The following is a 27,490-nucleotide window of genomic DNA, read 5'->3' on the forward strand; positions in this document are numbered from 1 at the left end:
GCCGCCACGCAAATATGTATCCATCCTCGGAGGATTATTATATTGAGGATATATATTGGCGTGGCCGCCCTGTGCAGGTTTACAGCTTGCACATATCTAAGGCCGCCCCTGCAAAGGAATGAATGACTAACCGGTAAATACATGCTGGACAAGTGGACAGATACATAAATTGTGCCGGGGACGTAAAATGAAGGCCTTAGCAATTTTGTGGATTTGAGACATATGCCACAGGTGGCCTGTAAAGTCCGATGGGGGCGGTAACCACAATTACCAACTCCAATGGAATTATGAGATCTCTGGAAACACCACAAATCTCTGAACTTTCACGCTGAGATTTTGGCAGCTAAAAGCAGCTGAAGTCACCAGGCGAAGGTCTGGCCCAAAATAAGGAATTACTGAAGGAATCAGACCCTGTATTACCAACTTACTGGTAAATCCACATTACTTATTGGACACTCAGGGTCTAACTTGTAGTGGGTCCATTTTCCTCACCACCCGCCAAAAGATACCAGTACCACCGTTATCAACATCTCCAGAGGTGGTGTCAAAATGGCCCATTTATCGAGCCACTCATAAGGAGGGCTGGAGTGGAAGATGTCCAGTTTGTTATATTACAGATGCATTAATAATGGCACTCTATGGCATCACTTTTTGGACCACGTCCTGCTCCAGCAAATTCTAAACAAGAGCCTTAATACTTAGCAACTACAGTAAATGGAAGAAAAAAAATTGAGATGGAAAGGAATTTAATGGCACATTCAATCGTTGGTCGCTTCCTAGAGTAAATACTTCTACTGGGTGCAAAAACATACATGTATTAATATGCACAGGGGGGGCACCTATTGCCACCAACCAGAGGCCGCACACACAAGGGAGCCTTGCTGGGGCCCCCAAACATGCTTTCCATCATGATTTCCATGTCGGACAGGCCAGCATGGTAAACCATGCCGGAAATCGTGCATCGTAATCCGAAGGGTGGAAAGTTCTGCCCTTTGGGATTACAAGCCAGTTTCAACTGGCCCACGGGCTCCTTGAGCCCGTCGGAAGCCAGCTAGAATGACCGTCCAGTTTAGTTTCTGACTGCCAGCATTGTAATGCGGAGGGCGGAAAGTAAATCCAGGGGCCGATTATGATGTGGCACAGAAGGCTCAGATGGTCGGTCGGATCCTTTCCGGGCCACATCGTAATAGGTTCCTAAGCGTCAACCATTTTATGGCTCCATGAAGGCAAGATGGCCTCTTAAGAGGATGCCCAAATGGAGCTTTCCAAGCCTGGGAAGTGAAATAGATGAAAATTCAGTCAAATGCCTCTTCATCACCTTTTTTCTATGACTGTCAAAAAAACTAAGCATTTCCCTTAACTTTACAAACTGGTAACAAACCAGCAGGAGGTTTTGGCACATCAATAGAATGCATGACCTTCGCCTCCAACATCTATAAATGTAAATTGATACTTGTATAGCGCACTACTCACCCGCAAGGGTCTCAAGGCGCTTGTACGAATACCGCTGTGGAACCCATCCTGGCTTTCCCTGTGAGGTGTCCACTCCTGGGCACCCCAAGGTGGAGGCCAGGCATCCTTAGCGTTGTGGGGGCCGTTGTGGAGATTAAGAAAGCTATTGCCCAGAGTTGCAGAGTGGGACTCCATGATTGGAATAGGCACCGAGGTGAGAATTATCAGGTCCGTGGAATTTTGAGCCACGACTTCCTGGTCCCGGGTCTAGCCCGGGACCAGGAATTGAACCCTGGTCCCGGGCTAGACCTCTGCATCAGGGTCTGCCGCTCTAACCATTGAGCCACACAGGGGGACAAGATCAGATTCAAATCCAGGTAAGAGGGAGCCAACTGCAAACCAGCGCCAACTAACGTTCAGTTTTTTGACCCCTAGCCTGTCTAACCGCACAGAATAAAATCACTGGGAACAAGGTTTTTTATCCAACCTGGTACTGTGGGAACTGGCTTTAGCCTGGATCTCTGGGACTCTTTTTATAGCAATCTTGGCCTTTTTTGTTTTGGAATTAGCTTCCTTTCTGACTTAAGTGGTGCTATTTTGTTATTAGTGAGTTGCAATTTTATTTTTTCCGACTCCCAAACAAAAAGGAAAAAAACTTTGATTAACCTACCATACACAGAGATAGATCCATTCCTTAAAGTAATCCAGTCCACCTGATTATTAACCAATAGAAAGCCTTTTCCCATATCTTAGTTTTGCATAAGCCTTGCTTCTCTTTATTATACTAAGCAAAAAGAGTTTTCTACTCTTCTCACTTAGCTCTCACAATGCTTTCAATACCCATTATGTCTCCTGTGCAAAAAGATCAGCGGTCTTATCCAACAAAGGTATTGAATAGCTCCTATTAACTTAAAGATGGATAATATCAAGAGTTCCACCCAGGCGCACTGTACAATTTCAGAGAAGGCCAAAACAGCAGCAAAGGAAATCATTGGATTCTTATCTCAATCTGGAAATATAGTCCAATAGCTAGAATATATCTGTCAGGCCAAGTTGGTGAGAGTCACCTGTTTGGGGCTGAAATCTTATCCTAGGACGCCTCAACAGGAAATCTTGCCCAACTTTAAAGACTTTTCTGAAAGGGTAAATAGAACTTACAGAACTATACAGCATTAGCCAACCTGGAAACAGGACGACCAAAGACTGGAGTTACAAATAAAGCAAACGTATGTGGTCTTGGCCAGCAAAGAACTAGATCAGTTTTATCGCTAATCTAATCTCAGGGACAGACACTGGAAGGAAATAAAGTCAAAATCCAGTCAGCAACAAACAGCATTTATCAGAGACTTTCAAAAGGGTGGTAGGCATTATCCTTTTCTATAATCTGGAATACCATCAGGGAAAATTAACATAAAAATGCCTGAAGCAAACCATAAAGACAATGCCCAAGGAAGACATGATAAGATGCATCATAAACTTAATGGGCATGACCTGTCAAGGTCTAGCTCTGTTTGAGGTAGGCAAGGAACCATAGCCTTACATCGTGGAGTTACTGAAAAAAGGCAATTGCAGGTATTTTAAGATAGGCTCCGTTAGCTACCTCTCAGTGAGAGGCAACAAACAACGTTTAGTATACTCAAGCTGCAAAAATATCAAAGCTTGTGTTCATAATGCCCAAGTTAAAAAGACATTTGCCATACTTTATGAACAGCTAGTCTTTTACATGAAGTGAAAAAGGGGCACTTCTGGGTAAACCTCTAGAGATCAATCATAACAAAGACAAATCGTCTTGGTTATAGCAAACAGAGACTCCTAAGGGAAGCCTGAAAGGAAGGGACAAAATACAGAAGACCTCACCCCACAAACGGCCAAGGGATTAACAATACAAATTATAGCTCTACTCAGACAGATGGTTACTCTATGTACTGAGGTTCAGACAAATTGCCACTAGCAATCCTTGCAACAAGAGATCATTGGAAAAAAAATCTAAATATAAAAACTGGAAAATCTTGTTCCCCTGCCTGTTTTTCCAGTCTTCGGGTAGCCACTGCCAAGCACCAGTTTGAATTCATTCTGTGTTGCCACTGGCAGATGCCTATATTTTACAATCCACAGATTACCTATCTGTCCCATTCTACCTCCAGTTCACTCCTCTCCATCTCCTTCCTGTTAGGAAAAAACAAGGTAATCCTTATTTATTTTTATGGATCTTGTACGAAAGCAAATCTGGCAAAAGCATTTCAAATAAAGAAGGAAAGGAACAGCAGAGCAAATGTATATACCATGTCCTCTTTTCTTAATCAACATCTAAAATGATGCCACTGAACTATAAGGATATGCCTTTTAGACTAGAACATCTATAGCAAGAAAATGTTAATAACTTTGGCAAGATACAGGTCGGTGTTCAGAGGTTTATTTGGTAGCAGTTTAAGAAACTGGGTCAAACCTTATTGTTAGAAATTGGGTCTCTAGTTGGCAGAGGTATGCAGCCTGTCCAAGTAGGGACCAGAAACCTTGTCAGGGTACGCTAGACACATTAAAAGATTACTCTGTGACAAGCTCCCAGAGGGTGAGCACAGGTTGTCAGGCTTATCTAAAGAGGCAATATGCAAAATGTTTGTGCAACACACACGCACACACACACACACAATTAAAACACCACGAAAATACTTCACATAGATTTAGAAACAAAACAAAACCAAAAGGACAAAAATCCAATAAGTATAACTGGAGGTATGAAATATTGTAGAATAAATCAGTAGTGCTTATAGCTAAATAGCGCTTAGAGGTTTCTTGAGGGCACGATGGACTGGGGAAAATTCAAAATCCAGGCCAACCGCCATTGAGGGCAGGCCTGCTACAAGACCCGCTGAAAAAGTAACTTGGATGGAGCAAGTGTTGGCATCAAAGAGTCGATGCGTTCATTCAGACTCACTGGGTGGGGCAAGGTTTCAATGTTGAGCCTCGCGGTCTGGTTCCGTGTTGAATCCCTTAAGATACAGGTGCTACGTCGACAAACCTCACAGTAGGGTCCTGCGTAGCCATCAAGTCTTGCAGGGATGTCCTAAGATCGGCACTGTGTCTGCATCGATCGACACTGTATGGGTTCTGATCATCCCTGCTTCGATTTTGAAGCAAAACACCTGCAGAACCGACTTTCAAGGCCAAAGACTGGATTAGCGCCTCGGGCAGGGTAGGATTCACAGATGGCAGAGTCCAACAGCACCAGCAGAGGTTTAGGAAGTCGTTGATGGCCCTGAGACTATAGAAACAGGAGGCAGGCCACCAAGCCTTTGGAGTCACTCTGGGTTCAAGTGAAATGGGCCCAGTCCTTGTCCTCAGCACGGCAGAGATCAGCAGGTAGCAGGGCAGCTCAGCAAAGCAGAAAGCAGTTGCTTCAGAGCAGCAGTCAGGCAAAGTGGAAATCCTTGTGGCCCAGAAGTCTTTCCTCCTGGGAGAGTTCTTCACAGGTCCAGTAGTGTACTGTCTTGGTAGGGTCAGAGCCCCAGTACTTATACCCAGCAGCAGTGACTTCAAAGCAGGCCCTTGAAGTGCACAGGTCCGTTTTCATCCCATTCCTGTCTGCCAGGATATCTGTAGGGGGGGTAATCAGACCTTTGTGTGGGACACAGGACACTGCCTATTCAGGTGTGCCAGCTCCCCCTCCCTCTTCCTGCCCAGGAAGAGCTATCAGAATGTAGATGAGTTCTCCGTCACACCCACCCTTCCTGTGTTTGTGGCTGTCTAGGGGGAATGCACAAAGTGTAGCTGTCACCCATTCCAGTCGTGTCCTAGAGACAGACTGCAAGGCAAATAGACCATTGCAAAGACATGAAACATGATGCAACTACTACTTTTTAATCAGGAATTACAGCTTAAAAGTGTATTAAGGAATTATGAGAAGAGTAGGCCTCACAGTATTAAAAACCTAATTTAGCTGTTTGTCACTAACAGGACATGTAAAACGAACAAGTACATGTCCTACCTTTTACTTACACAGCACGCTGACCTTAGTGCTACCTAGGGCCTACCTTAGGGTGTTGTGTTTTATCTAGGAACCTGAATCGATATTCCTATTTTATGCCCTTGTCCAGTTATTATCAATAATATCCATACAACGGCATAGTAATCATATCCATAATTCAGTCGCAGCACATGCGGTCACATTAAGCAAGGCTACTTCTCCGGCCCCCTAGTAAGCACACCGTGTTCTCTAAAGAAAACCAAGCCTCCAGCAACCTGGGAAATCCCCCTTGCTTTTGTTTTGATTTCGTCCTAGAACTCCTGTAAAGCACTGTAAGAACGGCCAGGTCTTAGTGACATCTTTATTGACGTCTTATGTCCAACCTTACGTCAAACCCGGCACCTTTCAGGTATAAATATACCAACGTTGCCTTAAGCAAACACACGGTGGTGATTTTGGAGCAGAGCAGCTATCTACTTGCCCGAGAGCCCAGCTGATGCGAGAGCCCACGGACGCTGCCCCTCCTCCTTGAAGCACAGAGAGACGCTGTCTTTTCTCCTGCCGAGAAATCCAGCTCCAGTGTTTCCAGATACCTTCGCGGTTTACTGGGATATCGAGTCCTGAGAAAGAGATACAAGACCTCCTGCTTTCTATTACCGGGGTACAGAACTGACCTGACTAAACCCTTACAGAGAATTCTTGAGTCAGATTCTTGGCAAAACAAACTTAACTTAAACTGCTACTTGCTTACTCCTTCCCACGTATTAGGCTTAGGTCAGGTACACCGGGGTAGGCGTATTTAGAAGCACCAGTTGAGTACGATTAGTCAATGTATATATGTATGTATATATTTTATCTATTTTAAAGTATCATATGGCTAAGAAACCATATCAATGCTTTTACAGTATTATTTTATACTCCTCCTTTTACTGTACGCACTCTACTTTACCATGAGTATTACAATCGTGGCAATTCATTTCTCTTGTATGAGGAAGACTGCTCAATAAATAACACCTTTTATTGAAAACACCCGTCTCCCTTTTCTCTGCATTCTGGTGAAACTAAGTATGCACATTTGACTGAGTGAAATAACGGTCTATTGTTTTCACACGACTCTAGAGATACACTCTTATTCAGGGAGAGCAAAGTGGTCATGTTTTATGGTTGTCAGAAGCTAATCCCTTCTTGTCTATCCAGGGAGGTTAAACTCCTCCTCGCTTATTCGAGTAAGTTTCTAGTGACCTCTGAGCTAGCTGGCAAACCTTAAGTCTAATATAGTCAGTAGAGACCTAGCTAACCTCAGTCCTACGTCTACACTACTGAATATATTATTCCAATGCGCAGAGCCTATTGGGAATATAGGAACTACACTACATGGCGCCCAACGTTTGGTAAGGCGATAAATCTAACGCAAGACGTTAGAATAACTCAGTCGTGCTTTTTCACACAGACCCTTTTTCCCGTAAATACTCCAAAAGACGTCTGGAGTGGGTAAAAGGTTAAAATCCGCCGGAACTTAGTAGGAAGAGATTTCTATGTATAGTTTTTGGTTTAGTCAACGTTGAAGGATACAGTGTTCCAAAATATTGTGCACCTAATCTTTGTTTCCTTGAAACTTGATCTGCAACAAAAACATTTCTGCCAGTAAAATGGGGGAAAGTGAAGACGAAAGGGAGGCAGCTAGAATAGCAGCTCGACTCCTAGAGGATGACACAAGTCTCCTACAGAATGACCCGAATGCAATACTCATTCCGGTCAACATAAGAAAAACTATAACTCTTAAACTTATAGAAAATGGACTAACATCGAGAGGTGGTACAGTCATATTCGTAATTGAGGCACATGAATATCGGCAGACAGAGGTATTCTATTCATAGGTAAACTTTCCAGCAGCAAACGCTGTCACACACGAATTCCACTATTACAAAATAGAGGAACCTTTGGATGAGTACACCCCTTTCGAGGAGGTGGAAATCCCATTAAAATACCAAGAGCACCTGCTCTGGTTTAAAGGCGCCCTAAAACATAATAATCACATCACCAGGCTCGGTCCACTAGGTAGACCAGGAGCAACGTGGCCGGTTCTAGCCAGCTACACACCACGCCCAGACATTGGAAAAATGTCAGCACCAGAACTTTTTAGCACAGCTAAATATAATAATTAAAATACATAGACAATTAGTCCAATATGTAATGCGGACTTCAACAGTCCAACCAGCTATTAACATTCCACAGCTGACCCCTCATCAGGGGAACACAAACAAAATTACACCACAGAACATACAATCATGTCTGGGTAAAGTACCCATAAAACGGGAACAAATTCCATTCTGGTTAGCACAAAAAATCACTCAAATATAGGCAGTATTTCCGGATACTACCCCTACTGAGAAACACAGAATTCTGACTGTCTTCCAATGGGGATAGCACCACATGTAGAGGACTGTGACACTTGGGGCACAGTCTTTGCTTCCATTTACACAAAAACACATGGTGTTCCGTCCATGGCGGTAATACCCGATGTGCTAAGACAGATTCAAAATGAATACGGTCCAGAACCTGCTTTAACTCTGGGTATGAAATTACTAAAAGACTTCAAGCAGGTCTCGGCTATATTATTAGCCAACATAAAAGGGGAAGCAGCATCTGTGGCGATCCGCCAGAAATTGAAAGAAACAGATATAGCAGAACAACCATTTGAACTTGCCAGAATCATAGAAAAATCCTATGAAGAACTAGGAAGAGATAGTTTGGGTGGGAAACAAGTGAAACCCCAACTAACTGAAAATCCTGAAAAGATATTTATTAAAAATAATCTAAACACTCCAAAAAAGAGCTGGGATGGAAATAAACAATCCACTCCCAAAGAAAAAAGATTCCAGTCCAGAGGAAGGTCTCCTCGGCGGAGAGAAAGATCTCCGGACCAAGGACACAAGTCTCCCCAGAGGGAGCCCTCTGAGAAAAGATACAACCTTAGAAATAGGGATAATCTGAAGAAACCTGATAGATATCAAGATATTGATACACGTCCCTCTTGATCTTTTCAGACTTCCTCGCAGAAATCGGAAAGAAAAGGACGGTCAGAACACAGGGAAGAGCACGTCAAGTCCAAAGACAAGGAACCTGCTCATCAAAGTAAAAAATTACAATTTCCAAGAAAGAAGGTAGCCAGCATTAAAATAGTCAAACATGCCGAGGATACTGAGGACACAGCTGAAAAACGGAGAGTGGGCCCAGACAGTGCTAGACAGCGCAGCAGAAGTGACCATAGCTCGCAAAATCCTGATGAATCATCTGGAGACAGTGGACACGAATGAATACATTCAAGTGGAAACTGCAGACAGCAGAGTTAGCAACCCTCATAAAATATACAAGATAACACTGCGTATAGAGGGAGATAAGACTAGGAAAGTAAGGGGTCTATTTTGGGATAACCTTTCCAAAGGCTATGACATCCTTTTAGCTGAAAAGGACTGGCCGCCAGAGTTTGTCAGGGAGTGCCCTCATGGCGAAGAAATGATTATGCCTGCCTTCTCAAATCACATTCCAATTCATAAAAAATATACACTTGCAAGAAAGTGGGCAGTAGCCCAAGCTCCTGCATTATATAAAAATCATGTAGGATGGGATGAGGACTCTCCTCCTCATAAAATCCAATTAAAATGTCAACCAACTGCACAATGGCTAGAGGTTTGTAGTGTAGTTCCTATTATCCCAATAGGCTCTGCGCATTGGAATAATATCTTCAATAGTATAGGCCTAGACCAGACGTTAACTAGGTCTACTACTGTCGATATTAGACTTAAAGTTTTGGGTTTGCCAGCTAGCTCAGAGTTCACTAGAAACTTTCTCGAATAGGCAAGGAGGAGTTGAACCTCCCTGGATAGACAAGAAGGGATTTAGTTTCTGACAACCATAGAACATGACAACTTTGCTCTCCCCTAATCAAGAGTGTATAACTAGAGTCGTGTGAAAACAAAAGACGACTTATTTTACTCAGTCAGTACGTGCATTCTTAGTCTCACCAGATTGTAGAGAAAAGGAAGAGACGGGCGTGTTCAATAAAGATGGTATTTATTGATCAGTCTCTTTTCTCGTACAAGAGAAATGGATCGATATTATCGCAATACTTATGGTTAAGTAAAGTGCATACAATAAAAGCAGAAGTATAAAATAATACTGTAAAAACATTTATATGGTTTCTAAGCCATATGCAGGTTTAAAATGGATAAAATATATATATATACATACACATTTGACTAATCGTACTCAACTGGTGTTTCTAACTACGCCTACCCCGGTGTACCTGACCTAAGCCTAATACGTGGGCGGGAATAGAAAGTAGCAGTTTAAGTTAAGTTTGTTTTGCCAAGTGACTGACTCAAGAATTCTCTGCGAGGGGTTATTCAGTTCTGTACCTGGAATTTAGGATGAATGAGGGATGGTATCTCTCGTCTCTGGTCTCGATATTCCAAGCTGCCTGCGAGGGCTGCTCGGAAGCGCCGGAGCAGGATTTCTCGGCAGGAGAAAGCAGCGTCTCGTTTTCAGCGCGTCAGGAAGGCAGGGCTGCGCCAGCGGGGTCTGCTCTGCTCTGGGCTTCGGCAAGTCTGGCTGCTCCGATCTCGTCACCACCGCGTGTGTTTGCATAGGGCAATATCGGTAATATTTATACCTTTAAGGTGCCGAGATTGACGTAAGGATGGACATAGATACGTCAATAAGGATGTCATACGACTTGGTCGTTAGCACATTCTTTTGCTGAAGTTCTCGGTGAAATCAAAACAATGGCCGCAGGGTTTTTCACAGGTTGTCATAGGTTTGATTTGTTTTGAGAACTCCGTATGCCTTATCAGGGGCTGGAGGAATATCGCTTGTCTAATTAGATGGCAAGCGTTATGACCTAATCAGATAACACGTTCCTGTGCCGTAGTGTGGCTTAATCAGATAACGGTTTCTGCATCATGGGGGTTTTCTGCCTCATGGGATGGCTGCTAGTTAACTTGTTAACCAGAATAGGGTCAGGAATAGGGGGATCGATACAGAACCTATAGGAATACATCACACCCACTCCACGCTAACTATGGACATATTTACGAATCTAGGCATAGTAAAACATACTGTAGAGTATTATGTATACCTCACCACCCCAAAATACATAAAATGCATTTTGAAATTATCAAATATACGGAAAAAGCAGTCACATGTATTATATGCACTCAAGCTGTAGAATAATGCTAAGGTAATCACGCATTTGTATACATTATTGCTAATTGGTATATGAGAATTTACACATGAAATGGCTCTTAATACAGAAGAAAGGTTCGAGACCATTCCATCACAGAATAAAATAATTATGAACATACCAGCGGGCAGCTAATGTCTAAAAAGTATCTAAAAATAGAAATTTTAGTTCTCTAAGAATAGTTCTTACTTTAAGCAGAAGATAAGTGTCCCGAAAAATCGTAAAAATATTTTGGGGCTGCTGAAAAAAATTGCTGTCCGTGAACTGGAGGGAAAATTGTTCATGGTATTCTGTTATTAAAGTTGAAGGCCAAATTCAGGGAACGCCGTGTGCGAGCTTGCTCAAAAGTCTCTATTTCTGTTCTGGTGAGAACATCATATCATTTAGACTGTCGAAAAAGCTGTCAACTGCTTCCTGTGAGAGTTCCACTAACTCGGAAAAGGATGTAACCATGCATTCATGCGCATGATTGTCTCCATTGACGTTTTGATTAATATTGCTGACAGAAGGTCGTACCTAATCGATGCTGCTTTCATCTTGAACTTCACTACCCCTCAATCGTAGTGGTGAAGATTCCACGAATGCCGTCATCAGGATTGGTAGCCGTTGAGGGCAGCACAAAGCATGAGCCTTTATCGGACTCAACAATGTTTCTGCATCCATTGGCGCATCTGATTGTAGCGTCAGACAGGTGTCCAACACGCATTCTTCTCCGCATAGCAGGCACCTTAATACAGGTAAAACACATCGATGCCACATTGGTCGAAATGAAAGAAACCAAGTCATGTTCAGGTATCTAAGCCGGGAAAGTCCCAGGATTTTTGATATCCGGTCCCGGTATCCAATGGCTCGGATTGTTTCTTCCCTTGTCGCAGGTGTTTTGTCTGTGACACGGTTTGCCATAACGAAATATAAGGACTAGGAATAGGATTCCTGCAATTAGTCCCAAAATGAGGGGAAGTCCGCCAAAAATCGAATGGACGAAATCTGGAAAAATACCCAGTATGGCTTTGAATGGTGTTAATGCCATCGAAAATGCTGTCTTAAATACCTTTGAGACTCCACTGGTATCAGAAATATTTAAGATTTCATTCAGGATTTCTGCGAAATGTATGGGGGAATTAGTTGATAATAAAGAGTGAATCTCTGCAGTCGTCCTTGCGACTAGGAGATCATACGTTTCTTTTGATGACGTGAGCCTGGTTGGCGTCTGAAGAAGCACTGTTTTCATTCTGCTTAAAGTGTCTATTCGAATAGAAGTAATTTTCAAGTTGGGCCATGCCCTTGCCTCCCTGTCTGGAAAGGACCTGGGGAACAATAAGCGTCCACAGCACTTGACCTTCGCAGTCGTAGTTACGAGATAAGGAGTCCCGGGCATAAGACTACAACATCTGTGATCCACAATTAGAATGTAACTCCCATTGTAGAGTCTTTGAAAGAATGGTTCTATCTTTGTTGCAGGTGCGCCTAGCTGGTGACATGAAAGGTTATTTGAGTTCCCTTCACAGGCTCCATGCAAACTAATTCCATTACACAGAAGTGTACCGCTTAGTGACATCGCACAAATATTGCCACTAAGAAACACTTTCTGTCCTTTATTACTGACACATGCATGTGAATAGGCCAAGTTCCATGTTGTCTTAATGTACCCTTTTCCCAATTTTTCGTACATGCCAGCCTGTATATATTTTTGGCAGTATTGGAACCTGAAGGTTGATATTGGAATATTAATTATCCCATGTATTATCCATTCACTGACAGGTCGTTCTGACATTGTCACTGGTAATCTCTCAAGTTTCTCAATGCTCAGGATTGTATAATCAGCACCCTTCTGTGCCATACTGATTTGTTTATCAGTAAGGTTAAAGATATTGAATAGTGACGTTGTGTTGATTAAACGCCAAGGCACATAGCCTGAACGCAGATTTTGTAACGTCCAGCCAAGCTGTACAATAGAACGCAATTGAGACTGACCGTGTTGCAACAACAGTAAGTCTTGCGATATTATGTCGATTGCTGAAGACACAATGCTGTCCAAAGAAAAAATTCTGGAGGACAGAGTCATTAACCCATTGTCCACTACAGAAAGTGATTTTTCCAAATTAATACGGTCAATTTCCCGTATTCTTTCTGCTGTCTCAATTTGAGTCACCTTCCAGGCCTCGTTGTATGCTGCATATACAGAGGCTGCTATGAAGCGTTTTTGACGCTGTTTGTGTGGTCCCATAATGAAATCACGCAAGTCAGCACCATCAGTAAGTAAAGTTAGGTGTTGCTTAATTTCTGTCAGTGTGGAAGTTTGTAGCCATTGAAGGCATAATTTGCCCACACTGTAGGTTGTTATTATCCCTGGGTGTTGTCTTTGGGAATATCTAGGGTCTGGCCTGGTCAATTTGAACCCCTGTGTTTTGTTCAGGAATCTGTCTTGACAGTTATTAGTATCTGTGGGCCAGATCAACCACTGTTTCCAATCTGGATGTGTTCTGTTTTAATACATAATTTACGTCTATCTCTTCATCTGTAGAGCTATTGCTGTTCATTGTTGGTTTTGGAATAAACAGTTTATTTAAGTCTTTGATTTTGGCTAGGCCAAGACAGGTAGTTTGTTGAACAGTGTCATTTAAAAATATAATTTGTTCTGGTATCATGCAGGCTCTAAACAATGATTCTATACCTTGTACTTGCCATTCTTTTGTACCCCAAACACTTTTTACTTCAACAATTTTGTCCCAATAATCAAAACCAAAAGTATTCATTTGTTCAAAAAATGAGTCTGAATATATCAATTTCGTGTTTGTTATCATGGTCTTTGTCCCTGTCTTATTTGACAATTTGAAATAAAATGTTTCAGCATTACTTGTGTTAAAACCTGAAAAGTATGGATATTTGTCATAAAAGGTTCTTGAGCTTCCTTTTGGAGGGGTTGCACAATGTTCCCATTGATTATAATTTAAAACATTTCTAGCTTGTGCAGACTTATGTAGAAAATGGTTACCATAGTGGTTGTAACAGTACATACTATCATAATTTGTCGAACCCTGCAAATAATCATGTTTGGTAAATTTAGCAGACATCACTAAGTCAGACATCATATTATTTATACTTTCAAAGTCCCAATCATCAGCAAATGAGCTTGGTTTTACAAAGTCACTCAACGAGGTCTTAATTTGGTGTGGATATTTCAGGATCTCAACCGGACCATAAATTTCGTAGTCAGTGTTGTCCCATGCTACCCCACCCGGTATAGGATTGGCTGTGAAGTTGACTGAAGAAAGTTCCATTTCTCGACGTGTGAAGATGTGTGTGGCTTGAGGATTAAGTTCATTTTCTGACTTGCTGTGTCCATTTTAGCATATTTTCCCTCAATGAAGCGTCCCAAAGTTAGTACCATGATGAGCCAAAGTATGAGGATAAATGCACCAAAACCCACCCAAAATTCAAGCCATGGAGAAATCAGATATGTTTCTTTCAGTTGTTTCAAAAGTTCTTTAGCTTTATCTTTAAAGGTTTTTGTTGATGGCTGTGTTTTTGATTCACTGAGGTCTTCAGAGGAATCATCGAAGTTTATGAAGTAGCCGGATGCAGTTCTGTCAATTGTTCCAATTGCTTCAGGATTATAGTTTCTTGCATATTCGTTTGTTACTTCATTGTAGGTTGGTGTGTCTTTACTAAATGTTTTTATTTGGGTTGTTAGAGGTCTGAGTTCCATTGCATTGTTGCATAGTCCTTGTAGTTGTTCTGTAGGCGTTTCGAATGTGATTAGCCTCTTCGTTTGGACCTCTGTATTTGTAGCAAACCTTGGTGTTCTACTACTTATCGGGAGTCCACTTGGCCTACTGTTTGTTATCGGCCACATGATTGTGGTTTTACCAGGTCGATGGATACAACTCGGTTCTCCTTTTTACCAGCAAGCGGCGGTAGTACAACTGATCTTGTCCCGTTGATAGACAAGACAGGAACTGCTTTTCTGTAAGAAGGCCCAAATTCCTTCTTTACCGCGATCTTTTCCCTGACTAGATCCCCGACTTTTGGAATCCAGACAGGTCTTGCTGGGACAGGTGGTGGTTCTTCAGTGGTTGTTGGCTGCTGTTTCAACTTTATGTTGTTCAGGTCTTTTCTTGTTTCGTTTAAGTCCTGCAAAATAGCCAAACGATCTTTGATATCAAAGCTTTTTTCCTTCACCACTGAAGTCTGACTGTCGAGGTCTAAGACTAACATCCTAGTTCCAAATAATAATTCGTACGGACTGAATCCCCTCAAAGAATTTCTTGGCAGGTTATTTAGACTACGTTGGACACTTATTAGATGTTTGACCCACCCAGCTCCCGAACCGAATACCTTTGCTGTTATAGATTGCTTTATGTCACGGTTTTTTCTTTCTACGATTCCGTTCCCCTCAGGGTGAAATGGACAAGAGTACCGCAATGTAACGCCCATGCTGACCATGGCCTCCTTATAAGCTCGAGAGCTAAAAGCAGGACCCTGGTCAGAATGCAGCATGCCAATTGCGTATGTGCCGATAAAGACTCGCAAATCTTTTATAACAGTTCTGGCGTCAGCCGTTCGCTGGGGCCACATCCATATGAATCTCGTGCATGAATCCACTGCGACCAAGATATATTTATAGTTACCATCCCTTTGTAAGGGACCACAGTGGTCCAGGTAAACACAGGCTAATGGTTTATCCGAGATTAGAAGGGGCGTCTGTGCTGGTCGTCTCATCGTTGATACTTTCTTTCTTTGACATATCTCACAGTCTAAAACATAGTTCCGTGTTTGTCTTCTCATTTGTGGCCACCAGTATCTCTGTTTTAATAATGATACTGTGGCTGAGACGCCGGCATGTACAGAAGCAAGCCCTTCGTGTGCCGCTATTATTATTCCTAACCTATGTTCCATGTTTGGAATTGCCCTATCCCCCACTCCAGGGATTCGAGCAAAAGGAACATTGTTTGCGTCAGTTATGTATGAGTATTTTACTGGAAAGCCTTTCGGGAGTGTTTCTATCGAATCCTTTTCTGTAGCGCTGACAGCCTGTAATATCTCGCTGTCTATTTTTGTTTTTGACCGTGTGATGGCAGCTACGGAAGCCGTTTGCACAGCTGCCTTCGCGGCCTCATCAGCCAATGAATTCCCTGCAACGTGAACGCCATCACGCTGATGACTCAGTGTATGTATCACTTGAGTCTTTGGTAGTTCTTTTTGTAATAGAACTACTGGTTCCCAAAGCATTTTATGCTTGATTGTGCCTCGTTTTGCATCCTTAAAACCATTCTGAAGCCAGATCTGCAAGTATTCATTGTAAGACTGAACGCAATAATACGAATCGCACACAATGAGTGTGGGGAATTCTCGATCTGTATTTTCAAGAGCCATCTTGAATGCAAGTAGTTCAGCTCGCTGAGCTGTACAATCTCCCAGAGATTGTGTTTTGGTGACCATTGGTTTAAATTTCCCTTCGTGCCAGCGACCTTTAACAATCGCGCACGCAGCACTGTAAGCTTGTTTACCCCCCACTGCGGTTTGTGCTGATCCGTCTGTATATATTATACAGCCGTAATGTTCTAGAGGCAGAATTTCGGTCGGCGGAGGACATTCGAATTCATATTGGAGAAATTCTTGTGTTTTTAAGTTAGGATCAAATTCGTATGCCACGTCTGTTGCAGCAAGAGAATTAGCCCATTGTATCCATCTCGGATGGAGCGCTTTAGCATTTGGAATGCTTGCTTTTGTTACAGCCTCTAGGGCTGGTATCGGTGTCACGATTATTATTCGTTTACCTTGTGCCAGGGCTCGTTCTTTTGCTATAGCTGTCTGTGTTGCAGTTAGAATTTTTTCCGTTGGGCTGAATTTCATTTCAGCTTTAGTGTACAAGTGTGATTTGAATGCAATTGGTACCTTTTCTCCCTCATTAGAGGTCAGGTATGTGAATCCGCATCTTCCTGGGATGACTCGAATCACAAGATTGCGTGTGTTATCACGTGTTTCTAATTTTGTTTTAATTAACATGTCTGTTTGTAAGGATCTCAGAATTTCTGTGTGTATTTGAGTCCAATTGGTTCTTTTAAAATCTGGTTTTATTAGATCATAAAGGGGTTTGACCCTTTCTGCGTAATTTGCAATGTATGTTCTTCCGAAATTTAGGAAGCCTAGAATTGACTGTAGGTTTTTTAGTGTTCTAGGTGCTTGGAGTACGGCACATTTCTCTAGGAAATTGTCAGCCAGGCTTTTGCCTTCACTTGATAATTCATATCCTAAGAACAGGACTGTTAGATGGGCAATTCTAGATTTTTTAAAGTTGAATTTGTAACCCTCTGCTGCGAACCTAAGTATTATGGTGTTCACTCTCTTCAAGTGAGTATCCAAGTCATCATCTGTTAGGTATATGTCGTCGACATAAGATAATGCCTCTTCGTCATATGTTTGTAATAATTCTGTTACTCTCGCTGAGAATACTCCTGGGCTGTTCTTGTACCCCTGGGCTAACCGACAGAATTGTTTTTGAGTGCCATTTATTGAGAACGCAGACAAATATCTGCTCTCTGGTGCTATGTTTTGACAAAAGAATCCATTAGAGATGTCTAATGTTGTTTTGTATTTTTTGCGCACTATGTTATTCATTAGTGCAGCACTATGTGAGTTTTGCACTGCAAAAGTTTTGCAACATGAGTTAAGGTGTCGGTAATCCAAAACTAGACGATATGAATTGTCTGGTTTGGAGACCGGAAACAAAGGGTTGTTCATTTGTGAGGTGCAAGTTTCAATCACCCCCTGGTATTCTAATTGATCTAGGATTTCTTTTACCTGTTTTTTAGCTTCTTGCTTAATTGGGTACTGTCTTTGTGCAGTAGGTTGTGATTTTAACTGGATTTTGTGAGGAGGAGAGTCCTCATCCCATCCTACATGATTTTTATATAAAGCAGGAGCTAGAGCTACTGCCCACTTTCTAGCAAGTGTGTATTTTTTATGAATTGGGATATGATTTGAGAAGGCAGGCATAATTATTTCTTCGCCATGAGGGCAGTCCCTGACAAACTCCGGTGGCCAGTCTTTTTCAGCTAGAAGGAAGTCATAGCCCTTGGAGAGATTATCCCAAAATAGTCCCCTTATTTTTCTAGTCTTATCCCCTTCTATACGTAAAGTTATTTCATATATTTTGTGAGGTTTGCTAATTCTGGTGTCTGCAGTTTCCACTTGAAGGTATTCATTCGTGTCCACTGTCTCCAGATGATTCATAAGGACTTTGCGAGCTATGCTCACTTCTGCTGCGCTGTCTAGCATTGTCTGAGCCCATTCTCCATTTTTCAGTTGTGTCCTCAGTATTCTCGGCATTGTTAACTACTTTAATGCTGGCTACCTTCTTTTTTGGAAATTGTAATTTCTTTTTTAGATGAGCAGGTTCCTGGTCTTTGGACTTGGCGTGCTCTTCTCTTTGTTCTGATCGTCCTCTTCTTTCCGATTTCTGCGAGGAAGTCTGAAAAGATTGAGAGGGACGTGTATCAATGTCTTGATATCTATCAGGCTTCTTTATATTATCCCTATTTCTAAGGTTATATCTTTTCCCAGAGGGGTCACTTTGGGGTGACCTGTGTCTTAGGTTCGGAGATCTTTCTCTCCGCCGAGGAGACCTTCCCCTGGACTGGAATTTCTTTTCTTTAGGATTTGATGGTTTGTTTCCATCCCAGCTCTTTTTTTGTGATGTTGAATTATTATTAAAAAATATTTTTTCAGGACTTTCAATCAGTTGTGGTTTTACTGGTATTCCACCTAAACTATCTCTACCTAGCTCATAGGACTTTTCTATGATTCTGGCAATTTCAGCTGGTTGGTCTGCTATATCTGTCTCTTTTAACCTCTGGCGGATCGCCACGTTTGCTGCTTCTCCCTTGATGTTAGCTAATAATATAGCCGAGACCTGCTTGAAGTCTTTTAGTAATTTCATACCAAGAGTTAAAGCGGGTTCTGGACCGTATTCATCTTGAATTTGTTTTAGCACATCTGGTATTACCGAGATGGATGGAACACCATGCGTTTTTGTGTAGATGGAAGCAAAGACTGTACCCCAAGTGTCACAGTCCTCCACGTGTGGTGCGATTCCCATTGGAAGACAGATAGTCAGAATCCTGTGTTTTTCTAATGGGGTGGTGTCTGGAAACACCGCCTCTATTTGGGTGATTTTTTGTGCTAACCAGAATGGTATTTGTTCCCGTTTAGCTGGTACTTTACCCAGGCAGGATTGTATGTTCTGTGGTGTAATTTTATTTGTGTGCCCCTGGTGAGGGGTCAGCTGTGGAATTTTAATTGCTGGTTGGATTGTTGAAGTCCGCATTACATACTGGACTAATTGTCTATGTAACTTTATTAATTGTTTCAGCTGTGTTAACAGCTCTGGTGCAGGCATTCTTTCAATGTCTGGATGTGGTGTGTATCCGGCTAGGACCGGCCACGTTGCTCCTGGTCTACCTAAGGGACCGAGCCTGGTGATGTGATTATTATGTTTTAGGGCGCCATTAAACAAGAGGAGGTGCTCTTGAAATTTAAGTGGTACTTCCACCTCCTCGAAAGGAGTGTACTCCTCAGGAGGTTCCTCTGTTTTGTAGTAGTGGAAGACCTTTGTTACAGCATTTGCTGCTGGAAAGTGTATCCATGAATAGAACACCTCTGTCTGCCGATATTCGTGTGCCTCTATTACGAATATGACTGTGCCACCTCTAGGTGTCAGTCCATTTTCTATAAGTTTTAAAGTTATAGATTTTCTTGTGTTGACCGGGATGAGTATTATATCCGGGTCTGCGTCTTGCATAGCAGTATCAGCTGCTACGAGTTCAGCTGCTATTCTAGCTGCCTCCCTTTCTCCTTCACTGTCTGACATTGTACTGTCCAGAAGGTTATTTTGTTTGTTTGCAGATCAGGTTCTTATGGAAACAAAGATTAGATGCACAATATTTTGGAACAGTGTATCCTTCAACGTTGACTAAACCAAGAACCATACATAGGAGTTTCCTCCTGCGAGGTCTGGTGGATATTACCTTTCACCCACTCCAGACGTCTTTGGAGTATTATGGGAAAAAGGGGGTCTGAGTGAAAAAGCACGACTGAGTTACTCTAAATGTCTTACGTTAGTTTTATCGCCTTATCCAAACGCGTTGGGCGCCATGTAGTGTAGTTCCTACTATCCCAATAGGCTCTGCGCATTGGAATAATATCTTCAATAGTATAGGCCTAGACCAGACGTTAACTAGGTCTACTACTGTCGATATTAGACTTAAAGTTTTGGGTTTGCCAGCTAGCTCAGAGTTCACTAGAAACTTTCTCGAATAGGCAAGGAGGAGTTGAACCTCCCTGGATAGACAAGAAGGGATTTAGTTTCTGACAACCATAGAACATGACAACTTTGCTCTCCCCTAATCAAGAGTGTATCTCGAGAGTCGTGTGAAAACAAAAGACGACTTATTTTACTCAGTCAGTATGTGCATTCTTAGTCTCACCAGATTGTAGAGAAAAGGAAGAGACGGGCGTGTTCAATAAAGATGGTATTTATTGATCAGTCTCTTTTCTCGTACAAGAGAAATGGATCGATATTATCGCAATACTTATGGTTAAGTAAAGTGCATACAATAAAAGCAGAAGTATAAAATAATACTGTAAAAGCATTTATATGGTTTCTAAGCCATATGCAGGTTTAAAATGGATAAAATATATATATACATACACATTTGACTAATCGTACTCAACTGGTGTTTCTAACTACGCCTACCCCGGTGTACCTGACCTAAGCCTAATACGTGGGCGGGAATAGAAAGTAGCAGTTTAAGTTAAGTTTGTTTTGCCAAGTGACTGACTCAAGAATTCTCTGCGAGGGGTTATTCAGTTCTGTACCTGGAATTTAGGATGAATGAGGGATGGTATCTCTCGTCTCTGGTCTCGATATTCCAAGCTGCCTGCGAGGGCTGCTCGGAAGCGCCGGAGCTGGATTTCTCTGCAGGAGAAAGCAGCGTCTTGTTTTCAGCGCGTCAGGAAGGCGGGGCTGCGCCAGCGGGGTCTGCTCTGCTCTGGGCTTCGGCAAGTCTGGCTGCTCCGATCTCGTCACCACCGCGTGTGTTTGCATAGGGCAATATCGGTAATATTTATACCTTTAAGGTGCCGAGATTGACGTAAGGATGGACATAGATACGTCAATAAGGATGTCATACGACTTGGTCGTTAGCACATTCTTTTGCTGAAGTTCTCGGTGAAATCAAAACAATGGCCACAGGGTTTTTCCCAGGTTGTCATAGGTTTGATTTGCTTTGAGAACTCCGTATGCCTTATCAGGGGCTGGAGGAATATCGCTTGTCTAATTAGATGGCAAGCGTTATGACCTAATCAGATAACACGTTCCTGTGCCGTAGTATGGCTTAATCAGATAACGGTTTCTGCATCATGGGGGTTTTCTGCCTCATGGGATGGCTGCTAGTTAACTTGTTAACCAGAATAGGGTCAGGAATAGGGGGATCGATACAGAACCTATAGGAATACATCACAGGTTTTGCCATGGGTGGCACGGACAATAAGAAAATTGGTTATTGGATGGAATACCCTAATAAGTGTTTGTTTGTTTTTTAGATTGTTGGTCCTGAGGAGAACTCCATATTGGGGAGTTCGAAATGCGTCTACCTGTTTTGGGTTCTTTTGTCAAATTAGAGTTACATTATAAATAGTGGGCATTATATAGGATTAATACTGTTGCAATTGCATTTAGTACATCATTATTTCAAGTCATTGTTTATATGCATAAAGAGTTTATCTACTAATGTTCTTTTTTTTTTACATTAGACCCTAAGTATTTCTTTGCTTTTTGCTTGTTGGTATGATTGTAGATGGATGAATGGTTTGGCCAAAGTGATAGTTTGGATGTGTTGTAAATATTGTAAATTATTTTGTATAGTATGTTTAAATTGTAATGTTGTATTGTACATACACATCAAAATTGTTTATTTATCAAAATAATTCTTGATCCACTAGGGCAAAAATAAAAGATTAAACTAGTGACGCAAAATTAAAAAACGGGCCATTATGTTTTGTTCATAAAGGTTTTCATAAAATAAGTTCAATTATATCCAGTACTGGCAGTTGTGTTGTTGTTTAGATATTTTGGGCTCAGCCTTGCTCGTTTGGAGTCACGACCCTGTTTTGTTTTTCACAACCAACTGCACAAAGGCAGTACCCCATTAAGCAAGAAGCTAAAAAATAGGTCAGGGAGATCCTAGATCAACTTGAATATCAGGGGGTGATTGAAACATGCACCTCACAAATGAACAATCCTTTGTTTCCTGTCTCCAAACCAGACGATTCATATCGTCTAGTTTTGGACTACAGACACCTTAACTCATGTTGCAAGACATTTGCAGTACAAAACTCACACAGTGCAGCACTAATGAATAACATCGTGCGCAAAAAATACAAAACAACATTAGACATCTGTAATGGATTCTTTTGTCAAAACATAGCACCTGAAAGCAGGTATTTTACCGCTTTATCAATAATGGGTTCGCAGAAAATTTCTGTCGACTCCCACAGGGGTTCAAGAATAGCCCAGGATTATTCTCAGCAAGAGTAACAGAGTTACTACAAATGTATGATGATGAGGCATTATCTTATGTCGATGACATCTATTTGACAGATGATGACTTGGATACTCACTTGAAAAGAGTGAACACCATAATACTTGGGTTCGCAGCAGAGGGTTACAAATTAAACTTTAAAAAGTCACGAATTGCCCATCTGACTGTCCTGTTTTTAGGATATGAATTATCAAGTGAAGGCAAAAGCCTAGCAGACAACTTCTTAGAGAAATGTGCTGTACTCCAAGCACCAAAAACGCTGAGGAATTTACAATCAATACTAGGTTTCCTGAATTTCGGAAGAACATACATTCTAAATTATGCAGAGAGGGTTAAACCTCTCTATGAATTAATAAAACCTGATTTTAAACGAATCAATTGGACTCAAACACACACAGAAAATTTGAGATCATTGCAAACAGACATGTTAGCAAAAACAAAATTGCAAACTCGCGATAATACACGCATCATTGTAATCCGAGTCATCCCAGGAAGATGCAGATTCACGTACCAGACCTCTAACGAGGGAGAGAAGGTACCAATAGCTTACAAATCACACTTGTACACACAGGCTGAAAAAACATTCAGTCTTGCGGAAAATATTGTAAATGCGGTTCAAACAGCTATAGCAAACGAAAGAGACCAAGCCCAAGGCAAAAGGATAACTGTTTTAACAGCAGAATCAGCCTTCGAGGCATTAATAAGCCCACGCAATTTAACTACCGTGGCATTAGATCCAAAATGGATACAATGGGAAAAATCACTTGCTACAGAAAAAGTGAAATACTATTTTGACCCGAAAATGAAAAAATTGAAATATCTAACATATGAAAGAGAATATCCTCTGCCAATCGATAGTCTGCCCCTACGACAGTACGCCTGTGTAATATATATATACAGACGGATATGCACAACTCTCAGTTTGGGGAAAACAAGCTTATAACGCTACGTGCGATGTTGTCAAATGCTGGTGGCGCGGAGGTAAATTGAGACCACTGGTAACAATGTCACAATCTGTAAAAGACAATTCAGGTCAACAAACTGAATTAATAGCTTTAAAAATGGCGCTCGACATGGTCGATCGCGAATTCCCGACACTAATAGTGTGCGATTCACATTCCTGCGTCAAATCATACAATAATGACTTGCAGAAATGGGTTCAAAACGGTTACAAAGATGACACAGGTGCCACAATCAAGCAAAAAACGCTTTGGGAACAAGTAGTTCGTTTACAGAAAGAACTACAAAAGACTCACGTGATCCATACACTGAGTCATCAGCGTGATGGCGTTCACGCTGCAGGGAATCCATTGGCTGAGACAGCCACAGCGGAAGCAACTAATACAGCTTCCGTAGCCTACAAAAAAAGCGTTCAGAAAAATACATAGACGGGGAAACCATGCTGGCGGGAAAAATGTCTTCAAAAGGCGACTGTGCGGCATTACCTCTGAACTATCCACTCAATTATACATACATAATTGATGCAAACTCCGTTCCTTTTGCTCGAATCCCATGAGTGGGGGATAGAGTAATTCCATACACGAACAGGAGAATCTTCTTAATACAAGAAGCACATATGGGATTAGGTCTAAGGCATCAGATGATCAAAGAATCTCTGACAGAATTACAATCAGAATACTGGTGGCCGGGAATGAGCTTGCATAATAACAAATTTGCAAAAAATTGTGAAAACTGCAACAGAGATCGCAGTGGGGAACCGGTCGAAGTAGTGCCAGAACACCTAATAGAAAGCGTAAGGCGATCTATACGCATGATTAAACAGGAAAAATGCGTCCCAATGTATAGTATTTAAGACTAGATTCACTTAAAATGTAGACCCCCGCGCTCGGCTGACGCCAGAACTGTTATAAAAGATTTGCGAGTCTATAGCGGCACATACGCAATTGGCATGCTACATTCTGACCATGGTCCTGCTTTTAGCTCTCGAGCTTATAAGGAGGCCATGACCAGCATGGGCATTGCATTGCGGTACTCTTGTCCCTTCCATCCTGAGGGAAACGGGATTGTGGAAAGAAAAAACGGAGACATAAAGCAATCTATAACGGCGAGGGTATTAGGTACGGGTGATGGGTGGGTCCAACATTTAACAAGTGTCCAACGTAGTCTTAACAATCTGCCAAGAAATTCTCTAAAAGGTTTCAGTCCGTATGAACTATTGTTCGGTACTAGAAAGCATATTCAGGACTTAGATAGTCAGACTTCAGTGGTAGAAGAAAAATGCATTGATATCAAAGATCGTTTGGCTATTTTACAGGACTTAAATGAAACAAGAAAAGACCTGAGCAACGTAAAGCTAAAACAGCAGCCAACAGCCACTGAAGAAGAATGTAGTGTAGTTCCTATATTCCCAATAGGCTCTGCGCATTGGAATAATATATTCAGTAGTGTAGACGTAGGACTGAGGTTAGCTAGGTCTCTACTTACTATATTAGACTTAAGGTTTGCCAGCTAGCTCAGAGGTCACTAGAAACTTTCTCGAATAAGCGAGGAGGAGTTTAACCTCCCTGGATAGACAAGAAGGGATTAGCTTCTGACAACCATAAAACATGACAACTTTGCTCTCCCTGAATAAGAGTGTATCTCTAGAGTCGTGTGAAAACAATAGACAGTTATTTCACTCAGTCAAATGTGCGTACTTAGTTTCACCAGAATGCAGAGAAAAGAGAGACGGGCGTTTTCAATAAAAGGTGTTATTTATTGAGCAGTCTTCTTCCTCATACAAGAGAAATGAATTGCCACGATTGTAATACTCATGGTGAAGTAGAGTGCGTACAGTAAAAGGAGGAGTATAAAATAATACTGTAAAAGCATTGATATGGTTTCTTAGCCATATGATACTTTAAAATAGATAAAATATATACATACATATATACATTGACTAATCGTACTCAACTGGTGCTTCTAAATACGCCTACCCGGGTGTACCTGACCTAAGCCTAATACGTGGGAAGGAGTAAGTAAGTAGCAGTTTAAGTTAAGTTTGTTTTGCCAAGAATCTGACTCAAGAATTCTCTGTAAGGGTTTAGTCAGTTCCGTACCTGGGTAATAGAAAGCATAAGGCGAACTATACGCATGATTAAACAGGAAAAATGCGTCCCAATGTATAGTATTTAAGACTAGATTCACTTAAAATGTAGACCCCAGCGCTCGGCTGACGCCAGAACTGTTATAAAAGATTTGCGTGTCTATATCGGCACATACGCAATTGGCATGCTACATTCTGACCATGGTCCTGCTTTTAGCTCTCGAGCTTATAAGGAGGCCATGACCAGCATGGGCATTGCATTGCGGTACTCTTGTCCCTTCCATCCTGAGGGAAACGGGATTGTGGAAAGAAAAAACCGAGACATAAAGCAATCTATAACGGCGAGGGTATTAGGTACGGGTGATGGGTGGGTCCAACATTTAACAAGTGTCCAACGTAGTCTTAACAATCTGCCAAGAAATTCTCTAAAAGGTTTCAGTCCGTATGAACTATTGTTCGGTACTAGAATGCATATTCAGGACTTAGATAGTCAGACTTCAGTGGTAAAAAAAAAAATGCTTTGATATCAAAGATCGTTTGGCTATTTTACAGGACTTAAATGAAACAAGAAAAGACCTGAGCAACGTAAAGCTAAAACAGCAGCCAACAGCCACTGAAGATAAACCACCTGTCCCAGCAAGGCCGGTCTGGATTCCAAAAATTGGGGATCTGGTCAGAGAGAAGATCGCGGTGAAGAAGGAATTTGGGCCTGCTTACAGAAAAGCAGTACCAGTCTTAGCGGTCAGCGGAACAAGATCAGTAGTACTACCGCCCCTTGCTGGTAAAAAGGAGAACCGAGTTGTATCCATCGACCTGGTAAAACCACAATCATGTGGCCGATAATAAGTAGTAGGCCCAGTGGACTCCAAAAAAATAGCAGAACACCAAAGTTTGCTACAATACAAGAGGTTCAAACTGAGAGTCTAATCACATTTGACAAACCTACAGTGAATAAAAAAGGACTATGCAACAATGCCATGGAACTTGTGCCTCTTGAAACCCAAATTGCAACAGTTCGTCAAGAAACACCCGTCTACAACGATGTAGCCACAGACTATGCTAATGAAACAAAGAAAATTCCAAAAGCAAATAAAAATCCGGAAGCGATTCCAACAATTGACAGAACTGCATCTGGTTACTTCATCAATTTCGATGACTTTTCTGAGGATCCAAGCAAGCCTGAAGAACAGCTAACAACTAAATCTTTTAAAACCAAAATAAGATAACTCTTTCATCAACTCAAAGAAACCTATCTGATTTCTCCATGGATTGAATTTTGGATTGTGTTAGGTGTACTTTTCCTCCTGCATTGGCTCATCATGGTTCTTTGTTTGGGAAAGTTAATTGAGGGAAAATACAGTACAATGGACACAGCAAGTCAGAACATCAACTTGGTCCTAAAACCACACAAGTCATCTCACATCGAGAAAAGAGAACTATCATCCGTGAATGTCACAGCCAATCCAATACCCGGTGGGGTAGCTTGGGACAAAACAGATTACGTAATCTATGGCCCGGTCGATCTCTTGAAGTATCCACACCAGTTTAAGATTTCATTAAGTGACTTTGTAAATCAGAGCACATTCTCTGATGATTGGGACTTTGAAAGTATTAATGATATGATGTCAGATTTAGTAATGTCAGCAAAATTTACAGAACATGATTACTTGCAGGGTTCATCTAATTATGAAGAATTGTACTGCTACAACCATTTTTCACATCACTATTTGCATAAATCTGCTCAACCTAGAAATGTTTTAAATTATAAATCAATGGGAACATTGTGCAACTCCACCAAAAGGCAGTTCAAAAACATTTTATGAGAAATTCCCATACTTCTCAGGGTTTAACACGAGTGAAGCAGAAACCTTTTATTTCAAAATGTTAAATAAGACAGGAATGAAAACAATGCTGACAAACACTAAATTAATCTATTCAGACGCATTTTATGAACAAATGACTACATTTGGTTTTGATTTTTGGAAAAACAATATTGAAACAAAAACCATCTGGGGTACCAAAGATTGGCAGGTCCAAGGTATAGAATCATTATTTAGAGCCTGCATGATTCCAGAACAAATTATAATCTTGAATGATACCATTCAACAGACAACCTGTCTTGGCCTAGCCAAGATAAAAGATTTAAACAAACCGTCTATTCCAAAGCCAACAGCTGACAGTAA

At 41.5% G+C, this 27,490-nt stretch overlaps 1 protein-coding gene across 3 annotated transcripts in view; it reads right to left on the bottom strand.

Moving 5' to 3' along the window:
* B9D2 (B9 domain containing 2) overlaps window positions 1-27,490 on the bottom strand; it is a 131,887-nt gene that overhangs the window by 46,698 nt on the left and 57,699 nt on the right. The window contains exon 3 of one of the 3 annotated variants that reach the window (XM_078661061.1): window positions 3,573-3,618. The exons of the other annotated variants lie outside the window; for them this stretch is intronic. Coding sequence (XP_078517187.1) covers window positions 3,573-3,585 — 13 coding nt within the window. The 5' untranslated portion in view covers window positions 3,586-3,618. The remainder of the gene's footprint in view (window positions 1-3,572; window positions 3,619-27,490) is intronic. 3 annotated transcript variants of the gene reach the window in all.

Source organism: Lissotriton helveticus, chromosome 9 (genome assembly GCF_964261635.1).
Source record: "Lissotriton helveticus chromosome 9, aLisHel1.1, whole genome shotgun sequence".
In the NCBI taxonomy this organism is placed as follows: domain Eukaryota; kingdom Metazoa; phylum Chordata; class Amphibia; order Caudata; family Salamandridae; genus Lissotriton; species Lissotriton helveticus.